A 24,315-nucleotide genomic window follows, 5' to 3' on the forward strand; every position below is an offset into this window, starting at 1 on the left:
TGTATACGCCCATAAAAAAGTAGTTTTACTCTCTAGTTTCATGAGTAAACATTTAAAGGGTCCAACCCTTTCATACATTTAGAAATATTTAGGGTTTTAATTATGCTCAGAAACAACTCGTGTCTAAACATTGCAGTTCAAACTGTTACTGTATTTTCTTCAAACCTATAAAATTAGTGAAGACTTTGAGTTCTGTGCAAGTTTTCTTTAAAGTGCAATTGGCAAAGATAGCTTACCTGCCAAGAAAAAAGGCAATGTAGAAGATGGAGCTGTTCAAGTTGACAAACTGGAAGAGGAACATTTTCAAGGCAAAGCTGTTTTCCCACTCAGATTCTGTTCTAGGGTGCTCTTCAGAAAGATACAGTATACATTATAGAAACAAAAGCGAAATTGAATTATGCGTAAGTATGCTCACAAATGATCAACACTAACAAAAAAAGTGATGGTTTTAAGTCATGGTGCTTCATCATGTTGCAATTGGTTTATTTTCATGGCCCCATCTCAGACTATGTCGTTTCTATGCGGAAACAGAAGATAGAAGTCCCTTGATTCAGAATAAATCATAATACTATGGGAGGATACCTGTTCCACTTCTGTAAAAAAATCTGGAAATCAGTGTGTATTTTTTATCTTAAGATTAAAGGTATCTTGATTCAAAGAAAAAAACTCTACACAAAAAAATCCCCACAAAACCCAACCAAACAACAACAACAACAACAAAACTCCAAAACAAACAAACAAAATCCAAGCCAACAAACCAAGCCAACCTAACCCCTCAAAAAACCTGAAAGCACTTGGAATCAGAAGAGCAATAGATGGGGGTTGCCAAGAGGAGCAGAGGTGCAAGAGTCAACTAAAAGCCAGTTGATTTCTCATACAAGTTTCTCACCGTCTAAATACTTCTGTAAAACCACTACTTCATCCTAAAGACTTCCCTTTCATAATGCTTGTGGAGTGCCAGTTTATCATTCAATGAGGAGGTTCTTTTTGGTTTCTTTTGGAACGAAATTTAGAACTGTGCAGTAGTACTACAAGTGTTCTGTGTGGGTCTGCATTGCCTTGGATATCTTTCTTTAAGGTTTGTAGAACATTATTTATGTCTGAATTAGAGCTTGATGACAATGTTTACAAATTAATGTTTACAAATTAATTTTTACAAAAGCTGTCTTCGATGGACACATCAAACTTAGAATATAGTACATTGGTAAAAGTTTTGTAGCACATGAGTTGTAAAGCATATATAAACCTAAACTGCCTGGATTTGTCAGTTAAAATTTGTACTACTTAACTACTCTGGTCTGATGATGACTAAATTTGGATAGAAATATACAGGATACTAGATTTACATATAGACAGTCATTCCCATAAGGGTGTCCTTTTCTCATGTAAAACACCCTAGCAAGAAGAATGAGCTACCTATCAAAAACCCCTAATCCTCCATCATGTTTAATTCAATGAATCTTTCTTGAAAAAAATTCCTTCATGTATGTTGTGAAAAAACTGCTTATACACTTAAACAATTACAGTAATTTCACAATTACAAGCCGCACCGTTTTGACTAAAATTTTGCTCCCACACCGAAAATGCGGTTTACACTCAGGAGCAGCTAATATGTGAATAATTTTCTGAAATTTCCAACCCCGGAAGTTCAAACCGAGGTGCTGTGTCAAGCAACCTGCCAGTAAAACCCGGGACTGCGCGATTGTTACACATTGGTTACTCTGTTGCGCCGCGGGTGGAGCCGGCTCAGTGCTGGCAGCACGGGGGGTGGGGGAAGGATGGGGAGCTCCCTCCTGCTGGCCCTGCAGCCCGGGGAGAGGCAGGGGGGCTCCCTCCTGCGGGTCCCATGGCTCGGGGGGAGGCTGGGGACTCCCATCCCTGCCTGCCGCCGCCGTGGGTGCCAGTGGGCTCCATCCCTCTCTCCCACCACCACCGCGAGTGCCAGCAGGCTCCGTGCGCCCCTGCCACCGTGGCGCAGCGCCGGGCCGGGGCGAGCGAGCCCAGCGGCGGCCGGCCCCAAGCAGCCCCGTCGAGTGGCAGCGCTGAGCTGGGCCACCTGGCCCTGTCGGCAGCCCCGAGCCCTCACGGTCCGAGCTGAGCCAGTAAACCCCGCCATGCCGCGATTCTGTTACTATTTGGCAACTTTGTTGCACGCGGGTCCTCACTGCGAACGACAGAGCGGCTTATAATTGGGTGCGGCTTGTGTACGGACAAAAAACGAAATGTTTGCCAACACCTGGAGATGCGGGTTATAGTCCGTGCGGCCTGCAATCGTGAAATTACTGTACATTCTATGACCTGTAACAATACAAAGTATTTTAAAGGGAATAGAAATATGTTTGATATGAAAAAATACTTTAAAATATTTTAATAATTTGAGTTTAATACGTTGATTATAAATTCTGAAATTTTCTAGTCTGTTCCACTGCCTGTTAACTGAAGCACTACAAATTTTTTAACACCTCGTTTAATACTTTAACCAAAAGAGGAAGCTGTGGAATTTAAGCAGCCAGCTGGCATTTAAGCAAGCCAATATCACTTGCATTTTCTGACATGGGCAAAAAGCAAGCATGCAAAATGAAACACTAAACAGTAACACACTGACACAGCCAGAGATCTTAAATTCTGTCTTTGCTTTCTTGTTTTCTGTAAGTTAGAAAGCTTTATGTCTGTGATTGAATCATGACTAGAGGCTTCAGTATAAAATTTTAATGTTACAGAATTAGAGATACTTTAAAATTCATGACTTCACATTTTTAATTGGGACAACCTAATTTTATCTTAATCCATCTTTACCTCTGATCTGAAAGATCAATGTAAAAATTAATCAAAAATAAACCAAGCCTTTGGGGAGAAATGGAAAAAACCCTTTAGAGTGCTAAGAAAGAATATGTTTTGATTTTTGCTCCAAAACAAGATTTCTGTTTTTCAATGTATACTATGAAACATTAAAAGCAGAATTATAAGAATAAATTCTTTAGTTTTATTTTATTTCCTCAGTGAAATAATAATTTATTTTCTTTCCGTGATATCTCTCACTTGCTTAGGAAAATGCCAGAAATGTACTTCATAGATTAAATTTTCAAAACACTTCTTTAAAGATAAAGAAAGAAGTATACTATAAAGGTATATGCCACAGCCAGTAAGAACCATGCCATTAGTGAAGGTCTACATACCTAAGTCTGTCAGGAGATAGGCAACCTTTTCATACACCTAAAACAGAAATGAAATGGTGTAAGCATAGGACATCCAGGCTGTTGTGATGACAAATTCAGAATGAAAACAAGCATCAAAAGCATGGTATTCTCTTGCTCTACAGCAACAATGTATGTGGACAGATAAAGGAGAGAAATGCTGAAACTGTGTAATGTGTATAGTTTCTTATAAAGACTTTGTTGAACTCTTCCAGTCCCATTCTCTTTATCCATGTAAATGTACATAAGCATGTATAAATGTACATTAAATATACAATAAAGATAAAACAAAAAACAAATAGATAAAGAGAAATATTCAGATATCAATGGTTTTCTTAATCAACAGTTATATGTTTATCTTTTAATTTCAGGAACAGATTTATGTAATCTACAAGTAGGCAAAAAGCCTTGACACAGTACAGTTTTCCTTTGCATGAATATGGATATTCATATGGTTGAGGATATCAGTCTTGTAGTGAAAACATATCTCTCTATATCTCTCTATATATGGACTACCTCTAGTCTATATTTTAACTGACACTTAGCCCCAGGCAGTTGCCAACTCTGAAATATACTTTCTTGAGTATACTATAAATAGCAAGTTATTTTTGGTAGCATTGCTTGTTCACTTGAATATATGTTTTATGGTGTGGAGTGATCATATATAATAACAGAAATAACTACAGGACTCTGATTGGAAGAATTATTTCTTATTGTAGTAAGTGCAATTCCATAAGAGAATTAAAAGCGTATGTTTGCTGTGTTATTATTCCCTTTTATCTGTGGTTGCATGGAAACAGAAAGATGATAAATAATAATGCAGCTGAAAGAACAGAGTTTCTCTCCATATAATGCTATAAGGGCAAATGATTAAACCTGTGCTACATGACACAAAAAACCACCAAAATCAATTATCACAGCAATTCTAGGACTGTGAAACACTGATATCACAGCTGCATTCTAGTAAGAAAGGGAAGAATCCTAAGTCATTAATCAAAAACAACTTAAAAACCAAATTCCCAGTCAAGAAAATAATGTAGTTCCAATTAGGGATCTATTGTAAAAGGTAGTATTAAAAAAATACAAATGTAAAAAGTAGCAATCTGTATCCCTTTAACTCGGTAACATAAGCAAAGATGCAGTGACAAATTAAGGAGGAATTAGAAAAATGTTAACAAACATTGTATCAGAGGAGAAAAATCCACCGCAATACTAGCTTCAGAAACTGTTACATGAATAAGCATGCACATGTCTAATACATGGTTAACTCAGTAAGCTTCTAAAAATTTCTCTTTTAAATTAATTGCTCCTTTAAAAGAACAGAAGACTTACAACGTTGAGTGACATGATGATCATAAAATTGATACAGACTCCAGTGCCAGATGTTGCAAACTGCCAATACTTCTTGATGAAATACCACTTGAAAGAAGCAAACTGCTCCATGGCTACCAGTCGATATACCACAACTGCAAACACTGCAGTAAGGACCAGTGAAATCTACAGGTATGTATTTATGAGCAGAGGTATTAGAACAAAATAAATCACATTTGAAATAATATCCACTGAAATAATAAAACAAGTGCTCTCAAGATTGATATTTGTTTTGGAGAGCAGAATTTGAGAGAACAAAAAACTAGAAGTGTTAAAACATTTCTTTACTGTTCTTATACAATATAACTATATTCCATCTCGTGAAACAAAGACATCCCTGAAAAAGCAGTAAGATAGTCAATCAGTTCTGCCTATATTATGTAAATTCACTAATCTTAATGAATGCACTCATGCTGAGTGACTATTTACATCAGAATAAAATTAATTACAAAACAATAATTCTAATATTATTAAACATCACCATGAAGAATATTCCTGAGACAGACACCATCAGTCGACTGAGCTTATCAGGGAAAGGCTGGAAAGGTTCAGGTTTTCCTGTGATGGGATTTACTCTTTCTACTTGGGAATATTTAGCTTCAAACTGGGGACGCAGTTCTTCCTGGAATGACAAGGTGGATTCTATTTGTTGTATTACTTATTTCTCTCAAGAATCAGACATACATATGCTATAAAGTAGAACATTATATCAGTATAATGTATGAATGACTTTTTATAATGTTTCAACTCAAATACCTAAATAATTTGCTCTTCTGAAAATCCTTGGAAGCAGTGCCAAAGACGAGCAAAGAACAGAAACCGTAAGAGCCTTCCCCACTATGTGAGGGTGCAACAAAAGAATCATAGGTGATACTGCTGAATTAGTCACTAGACTGCCTGCAAAAACTGATAAAAAATTATAAATTAGCATCAGTTAAAATGCTGCTTTTTGTGTTATGAGAGCATTTATTAAAAGCCACCAGCTTCTATCTACACATCCATGGAAAGACGTAAGAAGGGTGACACCTATTGACTTAAACGGCAATTAAATCCCCAATATAGGTAAATTATTATTAGTGATTTTTGGAATAACAAAATTTTATTATTGATGATGCTGATAACAGAATATTCAAGGATAAGCTATGCCACTCCAAAGAATACAAAATCTAGTTTCTGTCTTGCTGCTTGTCTTGGTCGTATTTTTTCGCAGATCAGGAATTTTTTTGCAGATCAGGAGATCAAGAAACGATGGAAATGAAAAGCATCTGTGCTGACATCAGAAGTAGCTCCTGTCCTCTGTATGGGAAGTATTTCCACTCAGGTTTTCCAATGACACTTCTAATAAATGTAGAATTATATTTGCAATTATAATGTTAGTTGCAAAAGGCAAAGTATCATTGTACAATCTCAAGCATAACTTTGTACATTGCAACTAATACTATAAATACAAATATGATTTGAATGACAAATTCAGATGACTGACATACAATATGGATTGATACTGAGACTTTACCCATGATGACAGCAAGGCTTTACATGTTTACTTCTGTTTCGTCTTACCTCTTCATCTTCCCAGTCTATGAGGTCCCAATCATAAGTTAATACAGCTCTCCGTCTTTTCCAAAACTCCAGAAAGACTGTTGCTGTGGAAAACAACTGTACTTTAATCACGGGGGAAAAAAGGGCCATGCGGATCTTAAGAAAATCAGCAATGTAATGTTTATAATTAGCCACTTTCTGACAGTTTTCCCCATAGAATCTGAAAACTCTAAGTAGTTTCAGGATAATCCTTGTTAAATTAAAAAAACTATTTGACTATGCTTGTCTAGGAATCATATTTTTGTTGTCTGCAGTATCTGTATAGATAGGTACCTGTCAATTTGAGACATTGTCGTCCCTTTAAATTCATAATTTTGCTTTTAATTTTTATTCAAAGCAAAAAAAATCTTCTCTTAACGAATCAAGAATACACATACACAATTACAGTAATTTCACGACCATAAGGCGCACCGGACTATAAGGCGCACCCCCCGGGAGTTGGTAAATTTTGCAACTTTGCAGATCAGATAAGGCGCACCGGACTATAAGGCGCACTATTTTTTTTTTTTTTTTTTTTTAGCGAGGCTCCGCCCCCAGCTCCCCCCGCGCGGTTGCTGGCCAAGGCCCCGCCCCAACCCGGCAGCCATTGGCCCCCGGGCCTGCCTGTATCCGCCATTCCGTGCGGCATCCCCGGGGCCAGGGAACGCCTGCCGCCGCTCCGTGTGGCGTCCCCGGGGCCGGAAAATGCCCGCCGCCGCTCCATGCGGCGTCCCCGGGACTGGAAAATGCCCGCCACCACTCCGTGCGGCGTCCCCGGGGCTGGAAAATGCCCGCCGCCGCTCCGTGTGGCGTCCCTGGGGCCGGAGAAAGCCCTCCGCCGCTCCGTGCAGTGTCCCCAGGGCCGGGGAACGCCTGCTGCCGCTCCGTGTGGCGTCCCCAGGGCCCCGCTGCTCCGGAGTTCCCTGGTGCTCCGGGTGCCCCCACGTCGGCGGGCTTGCCCCGCGCCGCCACTGCCCTGCCGCCCATCCCTCGCTCGGCTTGCCGGCGCCAACTACCCTGCCTCCCATCCCTCGCTCGGCTCGGCGCACTGCGGCCCCGTCGGCCCCTATCGGGCTGTGGCCCCGCTGCCTCCAGCACCGCAGCCCCGCTGGCTGCGCCTGCCCCTATCAGCTGTGGCGCCGCTGCTCCCAGCACTGTGGTCCCGTTGGCTCAGGCCGCTGCGCACAACAAAGTTACAAAGTAGTAACACCTCCCTGCCCGTGCTGCTCCCGGTACCTGGGGCACCCAGGGTCGCCCCCTGCCTTCCAGCCCGCACTGCTCCCTGTGCCTAGGGCGGCCCGGGGCCGCCCCCCGCCTTCCAGCCCGCACTGCTCCCAGTGCCTGGGGCCGCCGGGGGCCGCCCCCTGCCTTCCAGCCCGCGCTGCTCCCGGTGCCTGGGGCCGCCGGGGGCCACCCCCTGCCTTCCAGCCCGCACTGCTCCCTGTGCCTAGGGCAGCCCGGGGCCGCCCCCCGCCTTCCAGCCCGCGCTGCTCCCAGTGCCTGGGGCCGCCGGGGGCCGCCCCCTGCCTTCCAGCCCGCGCTGCTCCCGGTGCCTGGGGCCGCCGGGGGCCGCCCCCTGCCTTCCAGCCCGCACTGCTCCCTGTGCCTAGGGCAGCCCGGGGCCGCCCCCCGCCTTCCAGTCCACGCTGCTCCCTGTGCCTGGGGCCGCCGGGGGCCGCCCCCTGCCTTCCAGCCCGCGCTGCTCCCTGTGCCTGGGACTGCCCGCGGCTGCCCCACCATGGCTACTCGGCGCTCCTGCAGCGCCGCCCCCCCCGCGGCTCTCACTTCCGGGGTGGAAAATTTTGCAACTTTGTAGATCAGATGAGGTGCACCGGACTATAAGGCGCACTTCCGGGTTTAGGGAAAAATTTTAGTCATAAGGGTGCGCCTTATAGTCATGAAATTACTGTATATCTATTAATAAAGAGCTAAGAGTTATCTCATTTTATTCAGTTCAAATAAGACAACCTCACTTCTTTCTCAGCTATACCAGTTTTATACTGTAATGGTTTTGCTACTAGAATAATTCTTTAGACAATTATTTCTAATATAGGTGTGAGACATAATCAGGTATTCCATGTACTTGGGGGTTTTGGTAACATAATAACAACTAATGAATAACTCCAAATTTCCAAAACACTGTAGTCTGCCACTGAGGGTAGGACACCTTGTTTAGGGTGTGATTCCTGACAAAACATAGAATTGTTCAATTGTTCCTTGGAAAACAATGAATTCAAATAGAAAGTAAGAAAATTTGCTTCCTTCTAGAAAGCCAACTGCTCAGAAGAAGGATTTCTAATTCAAGATAAACAAGATGGTCTCATATTCCTATCTTTATCCATATTTCTGTACTATGTTTAATATTTTCTGTGTTTCTATACATACTTGATACATAATTAGTTATCCTAATTAGTTATATATATTATACCTATAGCTCCATAAATATACATGACTTATCTATATAATATATTAAAGCACAGCAACTAGAAGTTAGCAGAAGTTCACCACTCCACTACCCATAAATAATGGTTTGTTGAATGAAAGGAACTTGTCCCTGAGTATTATTCCTAGGTAGTATGTTCTTTTATTCTTTGAGCATGGATCTGCAGATGTAAATTTCAGATGGTCTTAACAAGAACAGCACCCAGCTCTCCATTTCAGCAGTAGTACAGTTTGTACTTGAGTAATCTGAGGCGAAATAACCTTTTCTCGCTGACATTGGTAGTATTACCACAACCAATAATAGATTCTGGTTCTATATGAATAACAATAAATTGCATCTTTTATATTACATATGTGCATGAAGCATTTCACAATGCTTTGATAAACAAAATCTTCCATTTAGATGAAGCAGGTGAGGCCAAATCGTGAAGTACAGTAATTTCACCATTATAAGCCGCACTGAGTATAAGCCGCACTTCTGGGTTTCAGCAACTTTTTGTTTTTTTTTCCATATATAAGCCGCACCTGATTATAAGCCGCATGTTGCAATACAGAGTGTGATAAAAGGTATCTGTTCTATCACCAACTCTTGAGGGTGGGGACAGTGATCCTTATCTCAATGGCAGATACTCTGCTAATGGGCCATCCATTGAAACCAGGCAGGGCATTGCTCTTTATCTTTTCACAACCCATCCTTCCTCCAGCGAGTCATTTTCTGCTAATGGCCCATTGAGTCCCACTGTGTCACTGATAAAATTACTGCATCCCATTGGAAGTTGCTCCAACAGCCGGGGGGAAGAGCCCAACATTTCTTACCAAGATAAAACAGAGGTTTTGGGACACTAAGGTAGCCCCTTTCTCCACTGGACTCCAGTGGAAAACCGGATTTCTCCACATCACCACTGGACCTCCAGAGGGAAACTGCACCTTGTACAGGAGCACTGCTCCAACTGAATCACATCTGTCACTGCAGGAGGATGCACCCACCATTTAATGGGACTGCTACCAACACCCTGTCTGACCGGGTGCCAGGTTGTATTCTGACTTTGTCAGGGTTTGGAGTTTGTTTCTTTGTAGTACTGTATTTCTATTTTGATTTCCCTAGAAATGAACTGTTATTCCTAATTCCCATATCTTTGCCTGAAAGCCCCTTGATTTCCAAATTATAATAATTTGGAGAGAGGGGGTTTACATTCTCCATTTCAAAGAGAAGTTCCTGCCTTTCTCAGCAGACATCTGTCCTCCAAACTAAAACAGCAACTTTTTGTTCTTTGTTCATATATAAGCCGCACCTGATTATAAGCCGCACTTCAGGTTCAGACCAAAATTTTAGTCAAAATGGTGCGGCTTATAATCGTGAAATTACTGTATACTTGTCAACTGAAGTACAGTAATTTCACGACCATAAGGCGCACCGGACTATAAGGCGCACCCCCCGGGAGCCGGCACATTTTGCAACTTTGTAGATCAGATAAGACGCACCGGTCTATAAGGCGCACCGGTTTTTTTTTTGCAGCGAGGCTCCGTCCCCAGCTCCTCCCGCGCGCTTGCTGGCCGAGGTCCCGCCTCAATCCGGCAGCCATTGGCTCCCGGGCCTGCCTGTACCCGGCAGGGTCGGGCTATGCCCACCGCCGCTCCATGCAGCATCCCCAGGGCCCCGCTGTTCTGGGAGTTCCCTGGCGCTCCGGGTGACCCAATGCCGGCAGGCTTGCCCCGTGCCGCCGCGGTCCCGATTCCAGCTGCTTGCCCCCTCCCTGCGCGGCAGCCGCTCCGATTCCGGCGGCTTTCGCCCCCCCCCGCGCAGCGGCCGCTGTGATTCCGGTGGCTTTCGCCCTTCCCGCATGGCAGCCGCTGTGATTCCGGTGGCTTTCGCCCTTCCCGCATGGCAGCCGCTGTGATTCTGGTGGCTTTCGCCCCTTCCCGCGTGGCAGCCGATCCGATTCCTGCGGCTTTCGCTCCCCCCGCGCGGCAGTCGATCCGATTCTGGCGGCTTTCCCCCTCTCTGCATGGCAGCCGCTGTGATTCCGGCGGCTTTCGCCCCCCCCGCACGGCGGCCGCTGTGATTCCGGTGCCTTTCGCCCTTCCCGCATGGCAGTCGCTGTGATTCCGGCGGCTTTCGCCCTTCCCGCGCGGCAGTCGATCCGATTCCGGAGGCTTTCGCCCCACCCCGCATGGCAGCCGCTGTGATTCCGGCAGCTTTCGCCCCCCCCGCGCGGCGGCCGCTGTGATTCCGGCGGCTTTCGCCCCTTCCCGCGCGGTAGCCGATCCGATTCCTGCAGGTCGGCCCCGCGCGGGGGAGGCCCCGATGCCGGCAGGGACGCCCCGATGCCAGCGGGCCCGCCCCGCGCGGGGGAGGCCCCGATGCCGGCGGGTCTGCCCTGCGCGGGGGAGGCCCCGATGCCGGCGGGTCTGCCCTGCGCGGGGGAGGTCCCGATGCCGGCGGGTCTGCTCTGCGCGGGGGAGGCCCCGATGCCGGCGGGGACACCCCGATGCCGGCGGGCCCGCCCCGCACGGGGGAGGCCCCGATACCGGCGGGCTCGCACTTCCGGGGTGGCAAATGTCGCAACTTTGTAGATCAGATAAGGCGCACCGGACTATAAGGCGCACTTCCGGGTTTAGGGAAAAATTTTAGTCATAAGGGTGTGCCTTATAGTCGTGAAATTACTGTACTTTTTCCAGACCCACCTGAGGTCTTAAAAAAGCTGCAGTGTCCTCTTTCCCACAGTAGAACAGAATTCATGGTAATTTTGCTGTGCTGCAGGGCTACTGAGAAAAAAAGCTAAGGTATATAAAAAGCCTTGCATTTTGGAAGAAAAGCAATTCACAACACTTCTACTGTGGTGTGAAGTTCTAGTCTAAATAACATCGAAAAAACCATCGGAATTTTGAAATTCAAGCGTATGTGCAATTCTCTAGAGAGTCTGGATCCTTCCTAAAGCCTGACTTTATTTTACTGCATCACACTGTTGGAAAATATACCAGTTTAAAAATTTCTATGTAACTTAAGCCAAGTGTGATCATCTTTGCCCCAGGGGAAGGGAACTGAAGCTTCTTTCCAGGACATTGTTTCTCTAGGTGAGGCCTGATGTGCCCAGCATTTCAACAGAGTGGGAGCAGCCCCAAAGAGGTATAGGTCATCAATGGAACATCAACAGAACATCAGCGGCCATGAACAAACATCTACCCCAGACTGCCTCTGGTACAGTTGGAGACATCTCCTCCCCTAACCCTAACCTGAAAAGACTAACAAGAAAATAAAGGAATGAAGATCTAATTAACATCAGAAGTGAAGAAATGCAGATCCAATAGGAGACCAAATACTAAGAACTACGCAACTTGGGATCAGTGAACACTGACCCAATCTGTTTCTAAGAGTTTTGACTGTACAAAAGATCTGAAAAATCTAGTAAAAACTATGTGTCATTGAATGATTCTCTCTCCACACCCAGGCTATGTGTGGATGAGATTATTTCTGTGGTATATTCTGGCCAGATAATAAAGTAATGCCTTGATTCTCTAACATTAAAATGTTGAAGGGCTTTTGTTTTTCCCATAGCTTTGGTGACAACACTACTAATACCACCTGTAGTGACTTAACATAGCTTGGATTTTAGTTAAAGAGAAAGTCCATCGACTAGGGAAGTGATTCCCTGTAAGGACCATGGCAGCTTCCCTCAGACCTGACAAAAACAAACAGTTGGCTAGTTTTAAATATTATTTGAATGTTAAACCATTTAAGAAAGTTGAAAACACCTCTGTGAAATCACATTTAGAAATTAACAAAGCCCGAGAAAACTCTTGCTTCTGGCTTTTGGACAGGTAAATGGGAGCCTGCACAAGGCCCGGCTGGTTGGCCCATGGCACAACATGGTTCAGCTGAGATTCCGCCAAGTTCCAACCACAGCCAACAGGTGAAACCGAGCCGCGCCTGATCCAGCCTGAGCCATGGAGCCATCCTGCTGTGGGAAATCACGCAGCTAAACCCAGAGGAGCTCTGCGGTCTGCTCAGAAAAGAAGTCCTGCAGCTAGAATTAAATGCAGCACGGGCCAGAAAACAACCAGGCTGCAATTTTGGCCCAGCCCCTGGAGCAGTCAAGAGATCCTGGAGCAGCCCCCCAAGCTACACTGTGATCCCACCGGCTGACACCCAGCAGAGATCACAGAACCATCAGTAGGGCCCAGGCGACACATCAAGTCTTTCAGCACACAGGTGAAACTCTCACAGATCAATCCTCTCTTGAATAAGAGAAATGGAAAGGGTGAAGACACATAAAAAACCCAACACAGACACACCAGGTGAAAAAATAGTCAAATCCCAAATGGGAGGAGAATGAAGAGATGCCTTAACCTTGGGCTGAAATTCTCTTGTAAGGCTATGAAGTTACAATTGATACATCAGACTCTTTTCCCTGTAATTCATGAAATGCATTTGGGGAGATGTAAAGTTCAAAAGCAGATGCTGAAGTAACAATGATCTAATGAGAAGCTTGAACAGAGGGAGAGATGAGACAAATACAAAAATCTTACCCCAGGGATAGAAGAAGACCTCTGTTACCAGAGACAAAGATGGTCCCAGAGACAGATGAAAAGAACTTTTGTTTTTGTACTAGAACAGCTGATCCTTAAAATTGTACCCCAATAAGCTGAGATAACCCATGGTGATAGCTGGAGGAAGACTATCAAACCGTGGGAGGGACTTCATGATTGCAGATTTCTGAGTGGTTGCTATTCATGAAAATTAAAACCACAAAAAAACTGCTTCTTGTGAAAAAGTCTCCATAGCATGACAGAGGAAACTTCTCTCCCTAAGTGAACTGAGGAAAAGATTTATGTTAAAGTGGTAAACTGACTGAAAATACCAGGTTTTGTCTCTTTAAGTTGTCAGTGGGAAAGAAAAGAAGTAGTGAGGGAAAGAGAAGTGTTCTAAAAGTTTATTCTGATTCTTGTTATTCTTCTTTCAGTTCTGTTAATAAAGCTTTCTTTATACACTTTAAAGTTTTGAAAATCCTTTGCTTTTCTTCTAATCCTTATCTCAAGCAAAAATTGAAAAATTTTAGTAGGGGCACTGGTATTTGGCCAGCACTCAATCCACCCCATTAACTGGTGCCGTGACTCAGATTGGCAAACAAAAAACACTATACTACCCATCTCCAAATGCTCTCCATGGAATCCAGCCCCTCAAGTTTTGGTTAATAGGAACTTCTTATGGAATAATTTCTTATCCTGATCTCCACGCTCTGAAAATTATAAGCCTAGATTTTTATCAGTTATTGCTCTAGAAAATTATTGCTCTAGATCATTAATTTCTACCATTGCTTTGACCTGGCAGAGATTTTCTCTGCTCTTCAAGGGTTCAGAGTAACTTAGTTTAGAGGGAAACAAGTTTCCAGTTTCCCACAGAAAAAATTATCTGGTGCCTCCCCTGCTTTTATATCTCAATATACATGTTGTACTTCCTTTTCTTTTGTCCAGAATTGTAGTAAAGATCACTCATTTAGCAATTTATTCAATGCTCTGCAATATAGTCTGCAATTCTGCCCATTGTACACATCTAAAAGTTTCTTATTTAAGTTATGTTACGTTGGCAGTACTCACACAGATGAAGGTCAAAAGTCATAGAACTATAGAATTATTTACCTTGGAAAAGACCTCTTGACATCAAGTCCATCTGTTAATCCAGCACTGCTAAATCCACCATTAAACCAAGTCTGTAAGTGCCACATTTAAATATATTTTAAAGATGCCCAGGACTGGTGACTCCACCACTTCCCTGAGCAGCCCAGACAATACTTCTAGTGAACAAATTTTTCCTTATATCAAATCTAAACCTACCCAGGCACAATTTGAGGCCATTTCGTGTCATCCTGTCATTTGCTGCTCAGGAGAAGAGATTGACATCCACCTCACTACAACCTCCTCCTGTTAGGTAGTTATAGAGAGCAATAAGGTGCCCTCTGAGCCTTTTTGTCTCCAGAATAAACACCTCCAGCTTCCTCAGCTGTTCTTCATCATACTGGTGCTACACACCCTTCCTCAGCTCCACTGTGTTCTCTGGACACATTTGAGCACCTCAATGTCTCTCTTGTAGGGAGTACCCCAAAACTGAACACGTGATTTGAGGTGCAGACTCACCAGTGCTGAGTACAGGCTATAGTCATTGCCCTCATCCTGGCCACACTATTTCTGACACAAGCCAGGAATGCAATAGCCCCTCTTGATCACTTTGACAGACTGCTGGCCCACGTTCAGTCTGCTATCAACTGGCATCCCTAGGTCCCTTTCCACTGGGCAGCTTTCTAGCCACTTTTCCCCAAGCCTGTAGCTCTGCACAGGGTGGTTGTGCTCTCTAGAGTTCAAGCTGCCACTTAAAAAATACCAGCTGTAGCTGAAGGATAGCTTAGTTTCCTCTTAAACTCCTGCAGAATGCTGAACCACCTTGCTTCAATAGGGCCACAGCTCCAAATCTGATCACACCTGATCTCACTGCTGGAGGTTTTGCCTTCCAGGAATAGTAGGCCAGCACTCAGCACCAGCCTTCGGGCACCATGCTGCAGGTTTACAAGTCATAGCTAAGAACTGAGTCACAAACATTTTCCACTAGGTGTAAAGTCACTGAGGTAAAAAGCTTTTACTTTTCAAAAAAGATGAGTTAAACTGCTACCAAACAAAAGAGAGCAAGCACACCTTCCTAAGGCTGAGGTCCAGGACAGCACCAGAGGGGTATGACTTTAATACCACTGCAACGGATATACTTGAACCAAATTTCAGACTGTATATTTAAGATCTTGATATTTTCAAATATTATACAGCTATTCAAACAACCTTTATTTTTAAAAACTCTCAGAAAGGCTTATCAGCAACAGTTGTGCATGCTGGTGAGTTTACTGTTGACTCCAGTACATGACTTCTCATTTGGTTATTGTTGTATAAGATCTGGACATAAATTAGTGATGCTTGCCTTCAGATCTCACAGACAATCTATTAGATAGATGTCCATCCAGACACAGCAACAAATGTGAATTGGAAGCTAGCCAATACACACTGAAGAGAATCGTAGATTCCAAAGAAACAAAAAAAAAAATCAGAAAACCAAACCCACATCATCCAACTCTGTCCTCCCTCCTGTCACAGACCTAAGGGATATTAGAACTGGAAGAACTTGATCCATCTCACAGAAAAACTTCCACTTGTCCATACAGTACTTTCAAGAAACACCACCAGTTGCTTCTATAAAAATACTGCCTGTAGATACCACGTCCTCAATGCTTACCTCAAGGGTAAGTTATTTAAAGGTATTTGCACTTGATTCCTTAAAAATTTAAAGTGGAAACAGATGACAACATCATGGCATTCCACTCAAATAGTCACACAATACTGAAATGTTTCTGAATCTCTCTTCACCACATACCAGCCTAGAATAAATATACATGAAAGATAAAAGAATGAAAAAAGTCAAGAGTTGACTGGATGAGCATATGAAGTTCTGTATGATACGCCTGATTTTTTCATTCCTAATTTAATTCAGTATTTTTTGAACATAAAATCTGAAGAGAGGAGTAAGAATTGTCACATTCAGATCCCTAGCTGGTTATATTTTCAAAAGTAAAAATTAATGACATCCTATAAACTCAGAAAATTTGGACTGACATTGTTTTCTTGTATTACTGCAACTGTGAACATATTTGGAGATAGGATCAGATCCATTTCTAGCAGCATGATTTTCTTAATGGAACTTTCATGTTGCTGCTTTATTTTGTAGACTACAGGCCTTTACCAGTTCTCATCTCAACAAGTGTACTGGAGGAAACTGCAATAAGAAGAAGCTACTTTTTAAAAAATTAATAGTTGTGTTGTACACAGACTAACAGTTTCTACAGTTTACAGAAAGCAGTCACCCTTCTGAAACACTAGTTCAAAGACTTTGAAATGATTAAGTGGTAAGCACTGCCCACTTTACTACAAACACTGCAGTTTCTGTAAGGACAGAGCTGGGTCATGGCAGCAGAGAGTTAGTCAGGTTGGATCCCAGACGTGCAGTGAAGGACTGCTCCACGAGCATGGCATCCTCCTCCTCCTCACCTGCCACCGTTACTGTATCTGCATTCACCTCTTCCCACCAGACAAATGTGCTCTGGGCCACAGCAGTATTTCAGCAGGTTCTTTCAAGCTTTGTAGAGCTTAAAGGTAAGTCTGAGGGGTTTTTTAATGCTTATTAGTGGATCTGATAAATATGCTATTTTGTATTGTGTTTGGGAAAGCAATCAGTACTGTTGTAGTCAAATTCTACTTAGAGTGTATTTCTGAGAAAATTGAAAATAAAACCCATTTTGTGATTCAAATATTAAAGCAGAGAAGTAGCAATCATAAACAATGACAGCATTTCCCTCCAACTCATACTTTTATTTCCCTATCAAGCAAGTATAGAATTTCTCTCAGATTACGTTCAGAGCCATTTTAAATGCTGGTGAGGAGTGATGCTGGTGGTGGAGAGAAGTATTCTGTACATGACATTTTATAGAAAACTTCTGTTAGAATCCACATTGTTATTGTTTCTGTTGAGTTTAGTGCTACCAAAAACTGACAGAAAACACACACTTCAGAAGGTAGGCCAGTGCACTTATATTTGTCAGGTAGCTAGATAGTAAACAGAGGGTAAAAAATAAATTTATTGTAGACTAAAATTCATATTTATATTTCTCTCTTTAATTTACTAAAAACTTAAACACTATTTCTTCTCAGAACAAAAGTTAAAATACATTTAGGCATAAATATGTAATGCTTATTACTCATTAAATTTATAGGAATTTAATTTTTGGAGAGCAATCTGGATTTTAGAGCAAAGAGCCACATGATCAGATTTCCAGTATGTTTCTGGGACCATCATTTGCAATTATTTCTTTGTGAATTTTAGAATTCTATCTCTTACTTTATATGTTCTGTCTATTTTTAGTTCATTGATGTAAAGGTAAAAAATTAGGCTTTTGTTAAGTTTGAAAATTCTGCAAATATGAACATGTTAGATCAAAAAAGTGCCATTAATAATTTTTTAATCACATCATAATTTATGCCATAAATCAAATTATTTTCTAAGGTAGAGAAAAAGTGAAAAGCTCAATTAAATTACATGCAAAAGAATGTCATTTGAGTTTGTAGTTCTAAAGACTGTATTATCTATCCATAAAAAGTTGAAACTATTATTTTCTTGACCATTACAAAGGTTTTGCAGACATTATGCGCATCACTGGGTGCTGGGTTGTGGTTAAGGTTGCAATTATTTTACCATGCCAAAAATCTATTTTTACATACTCAGGTTCACAATGGAGGGCCATTTTTATGGGAAATTCCATTCACATCCTGGTGACCTTAAATAAGGGCCACTCTTCATAAAGCCACCTCCACCTCTCTTCATAAAGCCATATACTGAAGGAGAAATTTCAACTTTCCCCTTTCTGGAACTGGCTTTTTTTTTTCTACTCGGCTGACACAGGTCTCAGTTGCAATGTGACTACAGCAGCACAGAAAAAAAAAGCAGATTGTAAAACCCACTGAAGAAACATGATGGCGACCATTGCATGTAAAAACCTCCTCTTTCTTGACAAAGGGAAAAAAAAAGGTAGAGCTAATGCAGATATTTGAACTGCAGACTAAGCCCATGTCAATGCCAGTTCCACTCGCTTCAGGCTATACCTATTGCACCGATTTTCACTGAGTTGGTACTGAGGAACATGAATATCAGTGAAAAAAATAGCACTATCTGGTTTGAATTTTTCCATTAATAATCTGTTCATAGCTTCCTTAAACACTTACTCGACCAGTTAATATAAGTTTTGGGTTCTTTTACAAAGTTTGGCTAATCTATAGCACTGCTGTTTTACTGCAATAACACTGCTTGAATATTAAGCTCTAAAGGCAATTACTGTCCTTGAAGAACTTCAGTATTTCCCTAAATCAATGTATGAACATTGATGTAACACTAGAAAAACAAGAGTTAAGTATTGAACACAAAAGGAAGCAGTTCAACACAGCCTGAGAATTACAACAACTTTCAAAAAGCAAGGAGATTTGTTCTCAATGGTTCTCCACAAAAATGACACAAGTTAAGACTACCACAAAAAATGACAAATAATTTGTTTGGCAAGGATACTGACTTCTTTGTACACTGCTCTGGAAATTAAAATTACAGTCAATGTGAATGGAGTATAATTTTTCTACGTAGTTTTGTTACAGTGAAGGTATAATAAGAAATTTGGTCAAAGACACCTAGTTTCCTAATATGACTATTAATACAATAATGTAAAGAACACATCACTGAATTGAAACATTAATACTATTAAAATGAAAGCATATGTTTTGAAAACTTTGGGGTTTTTTCCTCAAGCTTTTGTGGGATTTTATTCAGTTATTTCTACTAATAAATCAAAATTTAATATTCAGGTAGCACAGCATTTGGAAGGCTATTGTTCATACTGTAAACACAATTGAAGCTGATCATTTAACTTCAACACAGTTTTGTTTGGCTTGCTTGTTTGGGATCAAAGTGGTTATCCTGAGTTTAACTGACAAGCAGAATTTCTCTCTTTCCTTTTTGTTAAGAAAGTTACAAATGTTTTCCAAGAATATGTCCTTCAACATAGAACTGATCTTGGGAAATAAGCAATGTGGAGGAATAGAATATACAGTAATTTCACAAGTGTAAGGCTCACCGGTGTATAAGGTGCACTTCCGGGTGTCAGCAAATTTCCAAACTTTGTCCATATATAAGGTGCACTTTTTTTTTTGCAGTGAGGATCTGCACGCAACAAAGTAACGAATTAGTAAGGAATCGCATGATTGCGGGGTTTACTGGCTCGGCTCAGGGCCAGGCAGGCTTGGCCCCACTCCCTGCGGCCACTGGCCCCGGCCCCGCTTCCCTGCGGGCCGGCCCCAGCGGTCCGGCTCCCCCATCGCTGGCCCCACCCTGGCTTCTCCCCAGCCACTGGCCCCAGTCTGGGGCTGCTGCAGGCTCGCACTTCCGGGTTGGCAAATTTCTGAACTTTGTCCATATATAAGGTACTCCAGGGTATAAGATGCACTTCTGGGTTCGGACCAAAATTTTAGTCAAAAGGGTGTGCCTTATACGTGTGAAATTACTGTACATTAAAAACCAGATTAAATGACACTGTCTAAGCACACATGTGTTTCAAGTTATGGTGCCACCTTCAAAGCACAAAATAAATAAGAATAAAGTCAAAATGAGACACCTTGATGTGATATTTAATTAGGCATTGATAGAGCATTACCTATAACTGACTCCTGTCTACCATCAGTGTATGTGCTCTTTGCATTGCTCTTAACAGTGTTACATACAAAGAAGCTAAGCTGGGGAAAACACGTAACTAAATAAAAAAAACCCCAAACTAACAAATTAATAAAACCAGCTCCCAACACCCAAAAAAACCCCCCATCTCAAAATAAAAAACAAAACAGAGATCTTCTTAAAAACCACCCACAGGGAAAAACATAAGAAAGTAGGAGAGGTTTGAAGACAAAAGAAATAGTTACAGTAATTTCATGACTATAAGGTGCACGTTTTTGACTAAAATTTTGATGCAAACGCGGAAGTGCGCCTTATAATCCGGTGCGCCTTATATATGGACAAAGTTTGGAAATTTACTGACAAACCAGAAGTGCAAGCTGTGAGACGAGAGCCACGAGGAGCCACGCGGAGCCACTCACTGCGCCAAGCCGCGTGCCACGTGCTCCGCTGAGAGCCGTGTCAGCTGTGAGAGCCACGTCAGTCGGCCCTGGGGGCGGACAGGAGTTCTAAGGCGTGGGGAGGGCGCCTGGGGCTGCATTTAAAGGCTATGCCAATCTGTGAAAAATGTTTGCAAATTGAGCACCTGTCAGTAAACCCTGCGATCGCACGATTCCGTTACTAATCTGTTACTTTGTTGCGCGCGGATCCTCGCTGCAAAAAAAAAGTGTGCCTTATATTCCAGTGTGCCTTATATATTGACAAAGTTCGAAAATTTGCCGACACCCGGAAGTGCGCCTTATAATTCGGTGCCCCTTATGGTCATGAAATAAATGTACTTTTTCCAGGTATAAATCTCTTTCCTTCAGGTGTTGCAGTATCCACATACATGGACATCCAATTAATTAAAGATGCTGAAAATAACTTATTATAGAATTTACTGTGCTGCCATATGAGAGCTCATGTGTGGGTGTTAAAAACTGGATGATCCCAATCTGTTTCATACATCGAAAAATACCCCTCACTAAAACCTCACTGAACAACATACACTGAACAGCAGACCTGCTACAATCATGTGAATTCAAGGTCAGTTTTTCTCATTCTTCTGAAGATAACATTTGAAAAATTAATGCCTAGTACATAGTTTCTAGTTTCATATTGCAAAAAGTTTACACAAAAATTCAGCCTGATTCATAACCTCTGGACTGATTCAGTTTTCAATTTGCTCCTGGCAGCATTCATATAATACTCACTGCTCAAGGTCACAAAACATTAAGCATCAACTTTCCAGGTTAATTGTAAAAATCCTAGTTCTTCACAAGGGAGCATAACTCCTTAGCATGCTCTTAGAATTGCTGTCTGCCCAGAAAACAGTGCCTTGAGAATACCATCCAGATATGTTTCATTACCTCACTCCATAGCAAAGTGGTTTTGAATTATTCCCTTCTGAGTATGAGGTCTGCTTACAGAACCATTTTTTTACGCAAATAAGCTTTTGTTCTAGAATCATGGAATGGGTAACACTGGAAGGGAGTTGGACCATCTGGTCTAACCTCCCTGCTTAAGGATGGTCATCCAAGAGCATATGGCACAGGTTTGCATTCAGGCAGTTGTTGAATGTCTCCAATAAGGGAGACTCCAGCTCTCTAAGCAACCTCTTTTCAGTGCAAGCAGGAGAGAAGTCCTTACTCATATTCAGGTGAAAATTACTGTGCATTAGTTTCTGTCCTATTGTTTGGCACTGAGCAGATACTAGCTCCATCCTTTTAACACCCTCCCTTCAGATACTTAGATATATTGGTGAGATCCCCTCTCAGTTACCTCTCCTCAAGGATGAACAGGCCAGCTCCCTCAGTCTTTCCTGTTAAGAGAGATTCTGCACCCCCTTAATCATCTCCATGGCCCACCACTGGAACCACTCCGGGAGCTCCTCATCCTTCCTGAAATGAGGAGACCAGAACAGGACATAGCACTCCAGATGTGCCTCACCAGGGCTGAGTAGAGGGTCAGGACCACCAACCTCGACTTGCTGGTAATGTTCTTCCCAAAGCACCACAGGATACCATTGGCCTTCCTGTTCACAGGGCACACTGCTGGCTCATGGACAATTCGTCATCCACCAGGACCCCCAGTTCATTTTCCACAAAGCTGCTCTCCAGCAGGTCAGTCCTCAGTCTGTACTGGTATGAATAACCCCTGGTACCTGGAGTTATTCCTCCCCTAGTGCAGGACCCTGCATTTCCTTTTGTTGAATTTGAGACAGTTCTTCTCCGTCCATCTCTCCAACCTGTCAAGGTGCCTCTGAAGGGATCCATAGCACTCTGGAGTACTGGCCATTTCTCCCATCTTTGTGCCACCAGTAAACTTGCTGAGGGGGTATCTGCCCCTTTGTCCAAGTCATTGATGAGTCAGTTAAACAACACTGGGCCAGTATTGAACCTTGGAGGACCCCACCAGTGGCAGGCCTCCAACTAGACCCTGTGCCACTGATCACAGTTCTCTGGGATTGAGGTGAGGCTGACTGCTAAGTAGTTTCCTGGGTCCTCCTTCTTTCACTTGCTCAAAGATTGGGATAACATTTGCTTTCTTTCAGTCTTTAGGCATCTCTCCTGATCACCAAGACCTTTCAAAGACATTTGTGAATAGCCTAGCTATGGTGTCTGCCAACTCTCTCAGCACTTGTGGATGCATCCTGTCAACGCCCTGTACTTGTGGATGTCAAGTTTCTCTAAGTGTTCTCTAACCCAATTGTCCTTGAACAAGGAAACTGACCACTTTTTACCCTGGGCACCTGGGACAGAGATTCCTGAGGGTTGATCATGTCAGTGAAGACCAACGCAAAGAAAGCTCAGTAGCTCTGCCTCTTCTGTGTCTTAGCTACAAGGGTCCCCCTTCATTTAGTAATGGGCCACATGATCCTTAGTTTTCTTTTTGTTATGGATAAGCCTTTGAATAAGTCTTTCTTGTTGTCCTTGACATCCTTGTCCAGATTTAATTCCAGATTGGTCTTGTTTTCCTTGTTTCATTTCTATTTATTCTATTAACCTCTCTATATGCATTCCAAGTGACCTGACTCTGCTTCAATCTCCTGTGTATTTCCTGCTTATGCTTGACAGGAATTCTTTATTCATTCACACAGGTCTCTTGACCATTTTGCCTGATTCCTTTCTCATTGGGATGCATCATTCTTGAGCCTGGAGAAAACAGTCCTTGCATATCAACCAGTTCTTTTAGACCCCTCTTCACTGCAGAGCCTATTTCCACGGCATTTTTCCAAGAGATCCCTACAGGGGCTAATGGCAGCTCACCTGAATATCATGGTTTCAATTTTACTTGCTGCCTTGCTTCCTCTTTATCTGGTACTGAGCACCACAACCACACGATCCCTACAGCCAAGCCTGTTCCCAACCTTCACATTTTCAACAAGACTTCCCTGTTTGTTAGTATGAGGTCAAGCAACATGCCACTCCTTGGAGAATCCTCTACTACCCATTTCAGAAAGCTGTAATCAATGCTTTCCAGGAACATCCTGGACTGTTTGTGCTTCACTGTGTTTCTTCTCCAGCAGATGTCAAGGTAGTTAAAGCCCCTCACAAGAGCTAGTGCTGTAACTTGGAGGCTGCTTCACGCTGTCTGCAGAAGACCTCATCCACTTTTTTCTCCTGATCAGCTCGCCTGTAGCAAACACCCATAACAGTATCATCCTTATGGGTAACCTCCTTTATCCTGACCCATGAGCTCTCCACTTACTCCTCATGCACCCCACATCAGAGCTGAATACATTCCAAGTCTTGCCTCACACAGGGCAACTCTGACACCATGCCCTTCCTGGTCTGTCTCTCCTAAACAGTGTGCAGCCCTCTGTGACAACATTTCAGTCATGCAAGCTATCCTACAACATCTCTATAAGCACACTGAGATCAATATTGCAACTGATATTGATCAAGATGAGATCAATTTTGCTGATCATCAATATTATTTTATGTGATTGTCATGTCATTAACACTTAGGGACATAAAGTTTCCGGCATCAACATGTGGTGAATCAGTGAAATTTCTATTGTATAACACTAACTTCTTACACCAGTTTATTTGTTTCTTCACTGAGTAACTTGGTTTTGTTGAATAAAATCATAAACAAAAAAGAATTTCTTTCAGGTTCTGTATAAAACAAACTTTGAACTCAACACCATGCAACCCTCCCGTGGAATGATCCCCATTTTCCTGCCTGTAAGACTGCAATAGAACAGAAGTAATACTGAGGCTGGAGAAGTAAAAGAAATAAGCAAAGGAAATCATTCAATTGCAAAAAACCATTAGTCTCCAGTGCAACTAACTTCACAGAGATTTGTTTTGCAGATGGCTTCCACAGTAGGTCCTTCTACTGTAAGTCATGCTGCACAGCAGCTGCCAATGCCAAAGAGAATGTAATTAAAAGAACAGAAATTATCAGTGGGGCAAAAAGCATATCCCTGAGGTCCTCTGATGGCACCACCTT

General features: G+C 42.6%; 1 protein-coding gene across 3 annotated transcripts in view; it reads right to left on the reverse strand.

Annotated features, from left to right (window-relative positions):
- The window catches only part of ANO3 (anoctamin 3), a 157,077-nt gene that overhangs the window by 17,172 nt on the left and 115,590 nt on the right, over positions 1 to 24,315 (reverse strand). For all 3 annotated transcript variants that reach the window (XM_033062351.2, XM_033062350.2, XM_033062352.2), the window contains 5 exons: positions 6,126 to 6,208; positions 5,047 to 5,187; positions 4,527 to 4,691; positions 3,177 to 3,213; positions 237 to 348 (listed from right to left, as the gene is read on the reverse strand). In XM_033062351.2, coding sequence (XP_032918242.1) covers positions 237 to 348; positions 3,177 to 3,213; positions 4,527 to 4,691; positions 5,047 to 5,187; positions 6,126 to 6,208 — 538 coding nt within the window. The remainder of the gene's footprint in view (positions 1 to 236; positions 349 to 3,176; positions 3,214 to 4,526; positions 4,692 to 5,046; positions 5,188 to 6,125; positions 6,209 to 24,315) is intronic.

Source organism: Catharus ustulatus, chromosome 6 (genome assembly GCF_009819885.2).
Source record: "Catharus ustulatus isolate bCatUst1 chromosome 6, bCatUst1.pri.v2, whole genome shotgun sequence".
NCBI classification, from domain to species: Eukaryota; Metazoa; Chordata; class Aves; order Passeriformes; family Turdidae; genus Catharus; species Catharus ustulatus.